This window comes from Meriones unguiculatus, chromosome 15 (assembly GCF_030254825.1).
Source record: "Meriones unguiculatus strain TT.TT164.6M chromosome 15, Bangor_MerUng_6.1, whole genome shotgun sequence".
Taxonomy (NCBI): Eukaryota; Metazoa; Chordata; class Mammalia; order Rodentia; family Muridae; genus Meriones; species Meriones unguiculatus.
Window position 1 is genome coordinate 77,481,890 of NC_083362.1, and position 16,229 is coordinate 77,498,118.

At 46.0% G+C, this 16,229-nt stretch overlaps 1 protein-coding gene across 1 annotated transcript in view; it reads right to left on the minus strand.

The window, feature by feature from the left end:
- Ndufa10 (NADH:ubiquinone oxidoreductase subunit A10) overlaps positions 1-16,183 on the minus strand; it is a 33,511-nt gene extending 17,328 nt beyond the window's left edge. Inside the window, exons 1-8 of the mRNA XM_021632077.2 lie at positions 16,026-16,183; positions 13,504-13,672; positions 12,563-12,778; positions 11,452-11,538; positions 8,501-8,622; positions 6,082-6,161; positions 5,278-5,332; positions 3,443-3,528 (exon numbers count right to left, since the gene is read on the minus strand). Coding sequence (XP_021487752.1) covers positions 3,443-3,528; positions 5,278-5,332; positions 6,082-6,161; positions 8,501-8,622; positions 11,452-11,538; positions 12,563-12,778; positions 13,504-13,672; positions 16,026-16,100 — 890 coding nt within the window. The 5' untranslated portion in view covers positions 16,101-16,183. The remainder of the gene's footprint in view (positions 1-3,442; positions 3,529-5,277; positions 5,333-6,081; positions 6,162-8,500; positions 8,623-11,451; positions 11,539-12,562; positions 12,779-13,503; positions 13,673-16,025) is intronic.
- Positions 16,184-16,229: the final 46 nt, after the last annotated feature.

Genomic DNA, 16,229 nt, shown 5'->3' on the forward strand with positions numbered 1-16,229 from the left:
GTCTGTATTAGCCTCAGTGCTATCGACTTCCAAATTCCTATTAGAACAGTCCATTAAGTTCTGCTTACAAAATTCAATTGCCTTACTAGTCCACAGCATCAAAACCTTCCATGTTCCTCAAAATAAAACAAACAAACAAAACACAGTCAAGTTCTTCAGAGCAACAGCCCACTTTATAGTACCCAAACTTCTAGGACAGCAGGACATAAGACCATAGGATCAGGATGCAAAAAAATTTCCTGCTGGGATACTAGGAGTGACACTGAATGGAACCATTCCTACTTCCACCCCCTGGTACTTAGACTGGCTATAGGAGAAGCAGTACCATATACTGAATGCTGATTCAAAGCACATACCACCTTCTGGAGAACCCTGAAGGACACTGAAGAAAAATCTTCACAGTGAGCACAACTATGGGCAGTGCACATGGCTGTCTATTTTACTTGGGAGGAGAAATGCTCAGATGTGTAACTGACAGGTGTCAGGGACTCTCCAGGGACTCTGTGGAGAGCAAACTCTGAGGACAGAGAAGCACAGTGCTGTCACACAGCCTCCATGTTTCCTTCCACATACTTTCAGCACTCCCCATTACGGACACAGCTATCACACACAATGCTTAAAGAATAACAAGGAGGGAAAGTCTTCACATACTCCGTAGTCAAGAAAAAAAGAAAGAAGGAAAGAAAGAAAGAAAGAAAGAAAGAAAGAAAGAAAGAAAGAAAGAAAGAAAGACAGACAGACAGACAACAACAACAACTTTGCTGACGTGTGGCTACAGTAGGGCAACCGCACATTCCTAGATGACAGCCACAACACCCTGTCACAGCTTGCAGGAGAGCGGAGGGATGCCAGCAGGGCAGTGAGAGACCGAGGGCACGCCCTGCTGTCAGCCACCTGCCCTCCTGTAGGACAGCAGTGGGCACAGACGAGCTGGGAATGACAGCAACGGAAAATGTGGGCTTTTTCCTAAAATAGGAAATGCTAATCCAAAGGTAGAGTTTCATTAAATGATCAGTTAAATTCAGGGATGAGGAGAAAACAATGTAACAAGTAAAAACACAAACCATGGAGAAGTGAATTCCAGTATCACTGCTGACTTGAATGTTCAAAGATCTAAACACAGAAGACACAACTGTCAGACAACATGAAAAAACAAGAGCTAACTATTTGCTGTGTAAGAAAGTGATTTAAAGCTGAGAAAATTTAAAAATAAAAGAACAGACAAAAAGATATCATGACTATGCTAACTGAGAACAAAAGTATCTTCAGCCAGAGCAAATTTCAGAACAACAACAACAAAAATATCAGGCACATACAGACAGCATTATCTAATTAGAAGATGTACTCAACAACAAGAATCAAAACACAAGGCAAAAATAGACAGGACTCAATGGAGTCCCAGGAGAGCGGTCACTGCTTGAGCTTTACCCCTCTTTCAGAACTGACAGATCCAACAGAGGACACAGACGACCTGGTTACCACAGGGCTCAACTCCGTCAACAGGCAGGTTCAGCACTCCCTGTCCCAGAACAGAACCCACACTGCTCAATGGAGCATGTGTCAAGGCAAAGCCATGCCAGCCAGTAAGACACCTGAAGAGAGGTCAAAGAAGGGAAATAGGCAGAATGTTTGCAGATAACACTGCAGTAGAACGGTAGGTGGAAGACCCCAGATAGCACACCAAAGAACACACTCCTAAATCATGTGTGAGACAAGGAAATCTCAACAAAATTCTGAAACTATTTTACCTTAGTAAAATTAAGAATATTCCTTATCTGATGTGCAGGTTGCAGGAAAAGCAGGACTAGAGAGAAAGTGAGAGAACCAGGGCTTTGTTATGACAGAGAGCCTAACTCAGCCGCCTGAGCATCCCAGCATGACCTGGGATGTGGCAGAGAGGTGGTGAGAATTAAGGAAGTAGGAGAAGAGTGAAACCAGCAAAAATCATCAGCTGAAAACAAAGCAGCAATGAACAGACAACACCAGGTTCTTTGAAAAAGTCGCCAGCAGGAAAAGGAGACTCACAGCACACGAGCAACCACAAGGAACAGAAGCTGAAATTTAGAACTGCATTGCAACACAGTTCTTTTCTCTGGGAACAAAACGGCAGGTTTTCTTTGCATTTTATTTCATTATACTGTATCACTGTGTATACATGCACACACATCTGTGTTTCTGTATGTGTGCTTGTGTGTGTGTGTGTGTGTGTGTGTGTGTGTGTAGAGGCCAGAGGGCAGCACTAATCGTCCTCATTTGTTCTCCATCTGAATATGAATTTTTGAGACCGGGTCTCTTACTGAATGGATTTGGCTGGACTGGCTGGTCAGCAAGTCCCAAGGATCCATACAAGCATGCACTACACCCAGCTTTTTGTCGGGGTTCCTGTACTCTTAACTCAGGTCCCTCACTAACCAGGTTATCTCCCAATCCTAATTGTACTTCCTGTACCGATAAAATATTCACTACCAACAGCTTCTACAGAATAATCTTGCAATATGTGTGCGTGTTTGTGTGTAAAAATGTATTTATTTGTAGTCTGACCCAATAATAGTTCTTAAGCTCAGTGAAAGTAACCTGCTGGTACAACCACATCTCTGGAAAAGTCTCTTTAAAGAATCTAGTATATCCTCCATGGAAATACGAGACAAAGGCTCCTCCTAGGAGCTCCTCCTGGCCAGCGGAGGGAAGCACCCAGCTTGGCCTGTGGGCCTGTGTGGGTACTCTGCAGCCTGGAGGTGTACCTGCTCGGCATGCACGCCACAGTCCAGCAGAGGACTGCAAGCTGCTGACACAGTGATAAACAGGAACCATAGGGAGCCTCTGGTACCTCAGAAACTTAAGGTTCTCTATGGTGTTGCAGTTAGCTGGAAAGTTTCCTGAGGCTATTATTGTAGTAGCGTGTGCTTTGCTGTGAATGTGGCAAGAAAGTGCTCCCAGTGTTCTTAACAGGACAGACGGATGCACAAATCCTGGAATGTGAGTGACAGGGGCGGAATAACCAATGTGTATAGGCCTTTGCATGATGAGGACTAAGGGAAGTGGGACTTAGTCCTCTGTCTGAAGCTTACCAGGAGTTAGAATTGGGAGTGGCCTTGAAAGCTCAAGAGTTCCACGCCCTTGTTTGTGTGCATCTCCAATTAAAATGTGTCTCTGCTGAGAGCAGAAATTTTATTTGATCCTAAAGTTTTTCAAAGTAGAACGAAGTCCGGTACAGGGAAGAAGCAAATAAAGGTGGAATTAATCAAGGCAAACAACTAAGTACTGAGTTCAGAGAATTCAAGAGTTGCTCAGAAGGGAAAAGGGTAAATACCCCAGTACTGGCTGTTGCAGTTGACAACTAAATTATTTAACATTTGCATACTTCTACCGCTTGCAGCAGACCCCTGTAGAGTACACCATGGAGCAGTTTGTTTCTGCCCCAACAGGTCCCCCAGTGACTCACAGCATCCGCAGGTAGTGAAAGGTACGATCGTCCTGTTGAAGCCAAGGCCCTTTGTCGTAGTTAAGGTATTCAATGTCCTCTACCACCTAAAACAATAGAAGCAGAACCCCAGTTTAGAATTGTGAATGAGGGAACACTGCAAGTTGCAAACTCTTGGCAGAATTGTAACATAAAAGACAGGAAGAACAAAATGCTGGGGCCTGAGTGATGCTCAGCATGATCATGCCTCATCAACACTCCAAAGTACCAAGGCGACAGGAACTGCTCTGAAGACTGGAGGAAAAGTAAGACTACATAGAAAGCCACATTAAGGACAGACTACCCTTATCTTCACAAATGAGTTCTTTCTGCAAGGAAAGCCAGTCACGCAGAGAAACAGAGGAACTGAACACCAACATAGTCCTGGAGAGCCCAGGCCTCCAGTCCTGCCCTTCAGAGAGGCAATCTTCTCATGCTCAATGCTCTTCCAAAACACACCCAGCTCGAACCTTACTCAAAGGTCCGAGGTTTATTATTTTAAGATATATACCATCTAAATATATGTCTAATCACCAATCAAAAGATATAAAAGAAACTGAATGTGAACAAGTTGGCATTGGTCCAGGAAGATAATGAAACTGGCCTTTCAGTCCAAGCAGGACAAGCCAGGAACTCAAAAGCATGCTTAAAGCAGAAAGCAGCAGAGCCACACAGGAACACAGGCTCCTCTGAAAGCAGAATGCTGTTTCCTAGTGGAGAGCTCACCAGGTCCCCTCCCCTTGCCCCTCTGTACAGAGACGAACCAAGCACACAGGCTGCTCACAGCCACCTGCTCTGCAGGATCCTTCTGCAGGTCAGAGGAGCCTGAGCTGACACTTAAGTCTTGAATTTCTACGGTTATTATTGTTTACTAACCCCTTCCTGACCTTCATTTCTTTGTAAAACAGGATCTTGCTAGGTAGCCCCGGCTAGAATTCACTATGTAGACCTCTGCTTCCCAAGTGCTGGTATTACAAACATGCCTCACTGTGCCAGGCCTGTTTGCTGGTAACTGACGCTTTAGATACAATGAATAAGCAGAACTCCTGTGGGAGGGCTACTGTTAGTTTTTGTTGATATTAACAGGGTCTCATTATGCATCCCAGGCTGGTCTTGAACTCACTATATAGCTCAGGCTGGCCTTGAACTTCTGTTTCTTTTGTTTTTTCACCAAATGGATATTTACCTTAATAGCACTTAAGAAATGACCTTTCCCTCTGATTCCACATTATTATTATTATCTTTAAGAAACTCTTTGCTAAACTAAGACTGTCTGTGCTGTTTCTGGAGTCTGGTGAACAAAACACACTCACAGTAACTGGGTGATCTGCTACTTCTTGACACAATGCTTCCTTTTCATGCATGTGCTTGGGAGAACAGATATCCTGAATTACTCCTTTTCATAATTCTCTTGGTTGTTACTCATTAAGTCCCCTGAAAACTCCATTAAGACTAATTGGAATTCCACAAAATGCAAACTTAAAAAAAACAAAAACAAACAAAAAATAACAACAAAAAACAATTCTCTCTAAATGACTAAGTTTCCTCTGAACTAATGCAGGGTTCTGTCATGTTTTGTGACACATGCCCACAGCATTCTGTATCTTTGCCATCTATGATTTTAAGAACATACAAAGGTGTTTTTTTTTTTTTTTTTTAGTTAAAAACGTCATAACACAGTGAGGGTGACTAGGAAGGTGGTTCAAGTGGATTCTTCCCAACGCTCCTGTAACTAGCAGAAATCACGTTAGTCATGTGGTCTGGGGAACCCTGTGCATCTAGCTGAAGAGCATCTGACACTGGCTAGCATCACCCACCTTGGTGGAGTCTTCAGCTTCCCAGTCACTGTATACCAAAACCTCACACATCTCACTGCAAGAGAGAACAAGAGGCACAGGTCAGCACTTCCAGGTAGAACGTCTGTGCAAATGCCCAGTAGCCACTAGAGACCCCTGCTCAAACACAAGCATGCCCCCACAGTCTGTGGCCGGGGTATCCTGGTTTTCATGCCAACATAGTATGTCTGCAGGAGGCAAATCACTCACTTCATTTTATTTGTAGTCACAATTTTAATGACTTCGAGAATTTAAGCAACACCTAAACTTTTTCAGTGTCAGTGTAACACCTTCCCTTACACACACCACACAAGGGCCTGAGAACTGTGTGGAGTGAAGAGAGCACACTCTCCTCATGCTTCCACGTAACTGGAAGAAGACCAGTCTGGTGCTGCTATCCCTGGCACTGCTGAAGGATGCCAACTAAAAGGACCTCTGGGCTGTGTATTCGTGGATTTCCTCCATGGGTATGCTGAATGTTTCAAGCAATTTTTCTAGAAATCTAGCTGCTATCTAAACAAGTATACACAAACCTCTAGCGCTAAAATTTGACATGGACTTGAGCATATGTCTATTTTTAGCATCAAGAAATTTAAGGATATAACAGGCGGGGGGAAAAGCATTTAAAAAACCTCACCCAAACAAATTCACAAAACCTAAAGTAAAAAGGCCCTGTTGGCTCTGCAGTGAAGGGAGGCAGTTAATGGGACAGAAAGCATTCAAGGCTGTCGACCCAGTCTTTGCCAGGTAGTTGAGTCTTACATGAGAGTGCTGTGCTGGGTTTACCTCATCTTTGGGAGGAAGGTTTTCTTGTAGGCATCCTCGATATCCTGGAGATAGGCAGATGTGACCTTCATTTCATGTGGCTAAACAGGAGAGAAAAGAGCCCGAGAGGCGTTCAGACTCAGCTTCTTACTGTACATATGTTAAGGCATGACTACAATTGGAAGCACTTTTTTTCTGAGGTTCGAGCTGCAAGGGCTCCAGAAGACAGGGAGGGGGCTCACAAGCAGTGAGAACTATTTCCGACTACAGAGGAACCCATGTCATGACCCTCCTCCACACAGAGCAGGGTCAGGAAAAAGGCCTGCTCTGTAAACCCCACCTGTCCTTCAGCTGCTCCTCACATGAAGTGAAGGCAATGAAGGATCACAGAGACTGAGAGGCCCACCCTTTCCCATCTGACTCAGCTTTCCGCTTTTGCAGACCCTCTCTATACCTCTGCTCTTTCCCTTCTTTTTCACCCCCACTTATTCTTTCACTCTCTCACTTCCCTTGTCATCTAAAGACAATTTTAGAACATTTTAAAATTTATAAGAGTAGCAAGTTTTAGTATTTAAAACTTCTTGACAGTTTCGCCAAAGCTAATATTCATTCTTCCACCCTGGTTCATCTTCTGCGGGTTTTTGTTTCCTTGCTCACTGCAGGGCTCTGCTCCCAGAACGTGAGCTGCTGGGGTGGGGGTAGGGGGATGGGTGGCAAGAGGGTGGGTAACTCCCCTGCCCAGTTAGCGTAGTCCTAGCCAACCTAGTACAGAGCTGCTCAGGAAATACTTGTGGGAGGGAAGAGGAGAAGCCTCTGTTTTAACTTACAAAATAAAGAAAGTATTCTAAAACTGGACTGTGGTAGAAACTGCCATAATTTGCTAAGTTTGTTAAATATTAGTTGTAAATTTCAGCTGGGTGCATGTGATCAAGTATAAATCATATCTCACTAATGCTACTCAGAAAAGTGCCTGTGGCCCTGGCACTTAGAGCAGACAGGAAAATGTGACTATCCGTTGCACTCTGTCCGCAAAGGTGAAGGGGCTGACTTCCCTGGAGAATTTGCTGCAGCACAAGTGCCAAGCAGGCACCCCAGGCACTTGTGTGTGACAGATGTAGCACTTAGTATGAACAGCTGAGGGGCCACAAAAGCACTGTTGGGGCGACAGGGAACGACTCCACCACTAGCCATAGCCAAAGTGAAGCAAGATCACATGCAGATCCCCAGAAACATACACACCCAACACAAAACACCCACTGCACACCCCACCCACAGACAATGGATAAAACAGAGAGTTATCAGTAACTTTGCTGAATGAGTCTGAGATGCCCACAGCTGTTAACGAGGCCATAGCTTAAGCAGGCTGCACTGACAGAGCAGCAAGAGCACAAGTCTCTCCCATAGAAGAGGTCATCTTTATAAAGTGATTGTGAGACCAAGACTCAACTTAGAAAAAACACAGCTGACAGCTCAAATTTGGACTCGCAATTATTTGAAGTACTGTTATTTAGCATAACAAAACTGTTTTCTAGAGCATGGAATATATGGCTTGGGTCTTCTCAATGACTATCTGTCATAAACAATTGTGCTGAAAATTATTTTACTGGCAAAATTAAGTATTTGCAGTTCCCTCTGTAATTTGATGGTAAGTCCTGATTTATTCATCCCACTTAGGGTGAACTCTTATGTAGCCTGAGGCACAGACAGGCACAAACAAAATGGTTTACTTGTCCTTGTCAGGGGAAGGGAAGAGCTGGTCCATCTGGAGGGTAAGCAAGATGGCTCAGTGGGTTAAGGTGCTTGCCATCTAGCCTCCACACCCGGATCAATGTCTGGGACCAGATACAGTGGGAAGGAGAGAACGTCACAACGTGGTCCTGACTTCCACAGGTGCTGTGATACATGCACCCCTTCCCAGCTTACACAGAGTAACAGTAGTAAGTAACAAATCTTAAAAGACCCGACGCCTGCATTAGGAAAGATGCTCCTGGAGCACCTGTGAGGACATAGCACCGAGGATGGTTACTTCAGGCTCACTACAGCAACCTACATCTACAATACATCAGGCTAAAGCCATGTCTCCCCCATGACCAGCATTTACTAATCAATCTAGGAGCCATCCGAATGTTAACCAAAAGGGCAGCTGGATGTGTGGGAGAACATGGCTCTCTGTAGAACCAGTACATGTGAAGGAGGGGGAGGTTCCATTTATGGCTATTGAAAGGACATCCAAATCACTTTCATTACTCGGACAACAGGACATGAGACCTTCAGAGAAGAGAAAAGGGCCATGCAGGGCAGACAAGATTCTCTCTTTGCCTCCCCACAAGATTGGCTCAGGGTCAGATGTGCAGTCTTGGTTGAGACCTCCTGCACATGGGAACTGGCCCTGTCACATGCTGATCATAAGAACACCTGACTCCCATGGGTCATGACTTACATCTCCTTTCTTCTGGATCCGTCTCTGTATCTCTGGCACAGGCACATCAATATAGATGACTGCATGGGGTGGCAGGTACTCTGGGAGAGTGAGCCGCTTAATTTCATTGTAGTGGTCCACACCTACAACAGAGCCCGTGGTCATCAGAGTCTACAGAGCTAAAGGCTTCTTCTGGCAGATGGGGATTTAAACTATGACCCTAACCACCACCCACAGGACAGACCCTGCGTATGTCTAGCTCACTTCCTGGGGAAGTTGGAGGCACAGCAGTGTTCTCATGTGTTTCTTGAGCTGGGATGAATGATAACCCACTGTATATCTATTTCTTTATGATACACAATTAAGAGTCTGCTCCATAGAGTTCAAAGTATTTCTCAAGTAATAGAACATACGCTATACTTACCTGGGTTGAGAATATGTCAGAGACTTTGACGGACTACACATAACCCTCTACCTAATCAGACTTACACCAAAAATAAACTGGAAGCACTGCCTGCTGCAGTCAGCTCATCCTTAGCACACAGCACACAGACCACAGTCCCGATGATCAGACTCCAGTTATTAAAAAAATAAACACAACAAAACTACAACCCAGCATCATCATGCACACCCTATCCACTAGCCCCCAACAGGGAGAATACCCACACCGGAACACCTCTGTACGGTGTTGAGAAAGCACTGTTTCCATGGCAAATCATCCAGAAGTGACAAGTGGGTGTTCACACTAAGGTCGATGGAAAGACACTTCACAACAACATGCCAGGGACCCTCGTGGTCATTATGTTGAAGGCCATCTTTGGACTGGTCTGCGTCCAAGACCAAGAAGGACCAAGCTCAATATGGAAAGTATGATGGAGGAGACATGCCCATGGGCCTAGGGCACCTGCACAGACTGCCCCGAACACACCCATAAGTCCAAGAAGAAAGCTAAGCCTCACCCTGCTTGCTAGACTGCAATAGACCAGCCTTGCCCTCTGCCTGAATAATGTATTACCTTGTTTCCTTCCTTACATCTTCATTGCCCACTTATTCGTGTCAACATCCCATTCCTTAGGCCATTTTTCCCTCACTGACTTTAGCTAATGCACTCTTCCTATCCTGGTACAGTCAGCAACCTTACACAGATGGAATCCAATGGTCACCTGTTACATACAGCACATGTGGCATGGTCAACCCCTTCCTACCCCAGCTATCCCTGTGCACATGTAGCTATGCAGCTTTACCCTTTAGGGTTTCTGCCTCCTCAGTTATTGTACCCAGGACCTGGTCGCCACTGTTATCACTCATGGGCATCACCACATCAAAACAGCCCCAATGTCAGTGCTGACACCAAACTACACCTGTTGGCATCTATTCCTCAGGCCTTAGCAGCATGAATCTGCCTGTAGGTGTAACCTGAGCCATCTCAAAGAATCCCACATCCAAGATGCCCACTTTTCAGCCTACTGACTCCTCCTCATTCTAGAAACTGGTCTTACATCACTTTCCTGCTGTGCTTCTGAGTGAACACTGTCCCCTCCTTGTCAGCTTTAGCCTCCTCAGTAGATAACCCCTGCTGCCAGTGTATCCTCCAACCTTTCCCACTTCCTCCCAAATGACCACCTCCCCTTACCATAGCTGTTCTCTCCAGACATTCCTGTGACCACCTAACTGCCAAATGTTCCTTCTTACACTTAAAATGCTCATCATCCCTCAGTACTTTCAGAAGATATCCAATCTTAATAAAGTGCCAGTCCTTGCTTGTGCATGCCACCCGGCACTCCACCCCACTACTGGCCAGGCTCCAGCCCTCCTCCTGTTCTGCAACAGCACCCCTAGCCTAGTGCACACAATGCACCCATCCTCACTCCCTTCTGCACTCAGTGGATGATTCCTGAAGGTGATTCACACAGGAGCTGTCCCTGACAATGGCTCCCACTCCCTCACAAATCAGCCCCATCACAGGCGTGCTCCTTCCACAGTGTGCTGGATCCAAGCTGCGCGGTGCTCAGGGACGCTGCTCTGCCACTCATCACTTCTGCCGAGTTAATGCCCTGCCTGTAGGGTACCAAAGCCTTTAGCATCCAGCAGAGCTGTGTTCACAACAGCTCCCAGAAAAACCTGCTAGCCAACCCAACTGCTGCCTGGCCTGTAGGTGGCAGGCTGACCCTCAGGCAGAAGCCAAGTGTTTCTGCCTACTCTTTCTGCTCTACACGCAAGGGTGGGTGGCTTCAAGTCACCAGGATACAGCAGAGCCTCAGATTACAATCATCCCTTTGCTTGCCTCAGTTTCTCTGGTCAGCTACATTCACACTGACCTTCAGATTTCAGTTTCCTGGTATAGCCATTAAGCACACAGGTAAGAACCTGACACTGAAACTGACCCAGGGCAAGCACAGCACTGCCCAGTCTCTTAACAGATACACCAACCTCCTGGGGTTGCCCAGGCCAGGCTGCTCTAACTAACAGCCTTTTACTCTTTCTCCTTTGTCATCTGCCAGTGACCCAACCAATGCCATAATCCTAAAATAGGCTCATCAATGTGCTGGAGGGGAAGCAATGACACCGGCAACTGTGCAGGGATAGAGGCAAAATCAAACAGTCCAAGTCCATAAAAACCATACAACAGAACTAGAGAGTTCAGCACAATTAGCTACATAGGTACTCCCCCCTTCCCCCCACCCCCCAAAACAGTGAAGCTGTAGGCCTGAACTGAGGATCAGGGATCAGGAGTCTCTTGAGAATGGCTTCGAGAGCTGTGGGGTGCCTGGGTATTCCTGAGCATCAAAAGGTGGAAAGATACCTACTTAGGATGAAGAGGACAATGGGAGCTTAGTGAGCCTCCTTTTCCCCTGGAGAACACGGTCTGCAGCAGCACTTATTTAACTCAGAACACCTTCCTGTCAGCCTCTGCGGAGCCCTGCCCATCAGCAGAGGCACAAGGACACCCGAGAACATGTCAAACAACTCACACTGCTTTCGGATGAAGCCCTGGTTGTACATTGCTTCCAGGAAGACAAAGTCACTGTAGATGGAGCGCTCCAAGACCACACCTTGTCCTGTTAAAACAGGTAAACAAAAGATTTGAATTTAATGGATAAAAATTAAATTTATCCGCTAACTAAAAATTTCATTTTAGAAATGGAAAAACAAAAAAATCTAGTCACTTACAATTCCAATTCTTAACAAATATAACCTTAACTATAAAACACCCAATCTGTCCCACACAACCATGGGCAGCCATACAAAGTACATACAGCCTTAACCGCCAACTAACCCTTCTCCTACCCAATCAGCCACTGCTGTAAGGGGTAAACACAGCCTTAAATACTGGCTACATCCTCTCCCCAACCCCACCCCCCATTGTCACACTGTGAATACAGTTCCTGGCACATGGCTTTGGCTACAGGATCCTCAGTATGTCTGTTAGTTTTCAGGGCATTCTGGGTTCAGGTCCAAGTGAACACCCTTGCTATTTCCCAGGACAGGGAGGGGCTGTACCCTGACCCCCCTCCCCATTCCTGATCTGTCATCTGCTCTCCTCGTAGGTCCTAACTGTTTCCTGGTCCCTGCTGCCTTCTCCCACTCTACATTTGGTTTGCCCAAATGTAGTCAGCTTAGATAACATCTGAGGACAGACTCTAACTGCATGAGCTCCTGGGACCCTGAATGTTTTGCCTCCCCCAACCCCTGCTGTCTTTTCAAGGTTTAACTTTTATCCTTTGGCAACTTCCAGCCTGACCACTGTCCCTCCAGAAAATTGTTGGCTGTCATCCATATCTCTATAGGACACACAGCCCATGCACTTGAGCGTGACTTCACATTCTCCCAGTTACCTGTACACTGTCCTCCCTCATGTATATGCATACAGTAGTCTCATATGTCCTCAAGCTGCAGATCTCCCTGCTGTGGGCAGCAATGATAAGGCTGTGCTATTCTGAGCCTGTGCCAACAGGGATTTCAAAGACTTATGATCTTACTGGAAACACAGACTTGCCTAAAAAACCTTTTTAGAAATCCTCTACTCAGAAACGAATCAAGAAAGAGAATGCCCACCACCCCCAACCAAGGACACAGTAGTACCTGTGCTCAACAGGTGTTCCAGGGCGTCTGAGTACTGTAGGAGGCGGCTGGCATACAGCCAGGACTGCAGGCGATAGCTGTTGCCATCGTTGCTTTTCGGATCATCATAAAATTTCTCTAAGCTACAGCTGCCACTAAATTCCGTGTCGAGGGGCCTTCCATCACCTGTGGTGCTGCTTGAGTACTGTATCCCTGCTTCAGGAAAGTGTTTCATGCCTAAGGAGAGAAGACCTACATGAAGCATGGGCAGACTACTCACTCCCAGTCAGTGTGTGGTTGGACAGAAACAAAGAAAAGGTCTCCATTATTGCCAGGGCTGGGCATTTGAACCCAGGGAAAGTCACCTTTGTGTTCACACCTCATCACATGCTCAAGAATCACAACAGGTGACATGGACAACAGCAGAAGAGCATGCTTCTCCACTCCCTGCAAGCAAGCGGCACAGCACAGCCCCCTCCAACCCTCAGCGCACTGCTGCTGTCGAACATCACCAAAAGGCAAGTAGGCCCAGGTCAGCCTACCTCCCCTTCACCCCATGTGAAAGCAAATGCAGTGATAACTCTGGTAGGAGAACTAAGGCAGGCATTCTGCTGCTCTCACAAGTAAAATCCAATTCCAACTGGTAACTCCCAAGGATTTTAAAGTTTGCTACATTTGAAAGATTAAAACCCATCCCCCCAAATTGGTCTTCTTGAGATAGGGTCTCCCCATGAAGCCATGGTTGGCCTAGTACTCATTACATAGTCCAAGTTTGCCTCAATTACATGGCAATCTTATTGCAGCTTCTCAAACACTAAAACTATAAGCATATTTTCAACAAGCAACTAAAAGATGTAAAAGACCTGCCTAAATTTATCTAGTCAACAGCCAAGCAAATTCTAAGTGGGATAATAAGCAGCCACATGCCCGACAGCCAGGGCCATTCTGCATGATGTCCATACCTAGCTTCTCTGCGATTTCCTTTGCGAGCTTGTTTTTCCCGGCGCAGATGTTCCCATCCACTGTTATCACTCGGCTGTACTCATTCAGATTTTTGGTTGTCCTTTCACCAAGAAGGAAGGCCAATCGCCCATACCTCAGCTTGCAATTCGCACTGGTATGAATTTGCCCCTGAAAAACACAAAATCACATAACCACTCTGGTTATTGCAGGCATTAGCGGCTATTAAGTAAAATACTAAGAGGTCCCTCTTGTATGATGATCTGACTCCCTTCTTCCTCAGCACCAGCTCCCTGAGAGATGACTATTTACCTTCTTAGGTCTCAGAACAGGGCCAGCAACAAGGATGCTTGCTATGTTAATGAGAACTGGATGGATGACAAGAGGGACAGAAAGATGGAGGGACAAATGGCTAAAGGGAGGGGTACCTGACACAATAAAAGCACCTTCTGATTTCGGCTTCTGTCTTCTGACTGTTCCTAATTACCTACCCACTGAGTAAACACTGTAAGATGAGAAAGCTAGAAGACTTAAGCCAAAGTAGAGTTTACATACTCTAATACCCAAGTATGATGCCCTGAACAGCAGGAACTGCCTATATAGAGCAATATAAGCATTCTCTTTCCCTTCCTTCAATACCATAATCACCTACAGAAACCCAGGCTCTGTGGAAGAGGCATCACCTCCCTCTCTTGCTGCACAAGTCATTCTCACATCAACAAGGCAAGGGACATCCTCATCAGCAGTCTTCCAGTCTACTCACCAAACTAAAGCTAAAATAGTCCACTCTCCCCAAATAAAAATCATTAATTGGGGACAGTAGAGGATACATAATTAAAAGGAGAACAATTGAAAGGGCAGCAAATTCTAAAATTAAGGAGTAAACTGATCTCATAAAGATAATGCAGACAGCAAGTAAGCGCCTAAGACGCTCCCACTAGGAACAGGAAATGCACTATGTGTGCTCACAGGATGCTCATAAATACAAATGGCTGCCAGTACCAGAAAGACAGCATACAGCAGCAGGACGCTCTGCCCTGCTAAGGAGTGCACATGGAATTGTCCGTGGAAGACAGATGGTTATAAAATTAGTCTCACTAATGACCCAGCAAACATATCACCCAATTATAGGAAACATATTCTCATAAGAAATTTACATATATAAAGCTTTTTTTTTTTCCACAACTGCTTTGAAGAGGAAAGTACCAAGAAGGACCTTCAATAGGTAATGGACGAATGATAGTATATCCAAACTACGGATTATCACCCACCAATTGAAAGGAATGACTAAACAAGCCATAAAGACATGAGTGAATCTCTCTCTCCTTGCTGTTTTGGGGGTTTGGTTTTAAGAGTTTCACTGTGTAGCCCTGACTGGCCCGGAACTCCCTGTATAGACCAGGCTGTCCTAGAATTCATGGATCTGCCTGTGTCATACTTGGATTAAAGGTGTGCACCATGACATCTGGTTTAAGATTTATTATCTAGATTTATTGTGTATGTGTGTGTGTGTGTGTTAAAGAGCAACAAATACTCTTAACCACTAAGCTATCTGTCCAGCCACACAAGTGAATTGTAACTGTGAAAATAAGTGTAAACAAAGAAAGCAATGTGACAGGTAATATCATGTGTGACAAATCAAAAGCGCAGTGGCTATCATGAGTTGAGGGTGGAAAAGAAATGAATATTAAGCACAATGGATTTTGTTTTTAGGGCTGATTTTTATTTTTTTTAGAACTACTCTGTGTGGTATTGTAAACACTGAGCTACATTTTCTATTGTGTAAACGACAGAACTTCACAGCACAAGGAATGAACTTAATGCATGCAAAACTTAATTAGGATGGAACACAGAATGTGACTGAACTTCCAACATACAAAAGGGTGATGAAGGGACAGAGAAATGAGTGTAGCCTCTAAGGGTCAGTCAAAAGTGCACTGTGACTATGCTGTATGCTCTGGTTGGTGAGGTCCTAATGGGGTTTAGGCTGATAGTACTGATTCAGGCTCCCATTCACATACACCCCATTTCTCCACTCCTCTGTTCAAAATAAAGATCCTGAGGATGAAGGTCAGCCTCTTTACAATCTAACATCTATGTATTCCTAGCTACCAGAAAGCAAAGAAGTTGTGATGCCGTCATAAAACATGTCCTGTTCCCAGCCAGGGTCCGCTAGGCACCTAGTATCACCCACTATTCTGCATGCACCTCAGGAAGTCTTAACCCTCCCCAATCTACCACAATCTCTGCTGCTGCTCCACATCACGTCACCCCGGAGTTTACAGGGCATTCGACAAAGCAACTTCACCAATTACTGAACGGATGAGCGCGCGGGCCCAGGCTCCCGCATCCCGGTTCCCCAAGTGCGGCCAGGACAGCGAGTCCCGCCGCATCGCTGCACCGGGAGTTGTGAGTGGAGGCCTCAGGAGCTCGCAGCTCCAGGATCTGACCAACAAATGGCGGGGTGTCAGGGCTCAGGGCCGACAGGCCGAGACCCCAGCGAGACTAGCCGCTCGCTGCTCACCACGCGCTGGGCTCCGGACGCGAGGCTGCGCGAGGGCGCCGACGCCGGGACAAATCTCAGCAGCCTCAAGGCCATAGCTCCACCGTCCGCGACGGCTCAAGGACCAGAGGGACGCGACCGCGACGGGGTCCTATTCTGTCTCCGACGCGCTGCAATGACGTCACGGCGGAGGTGTTCGCGGCGCCTGTGGAAAATAATTTTCCG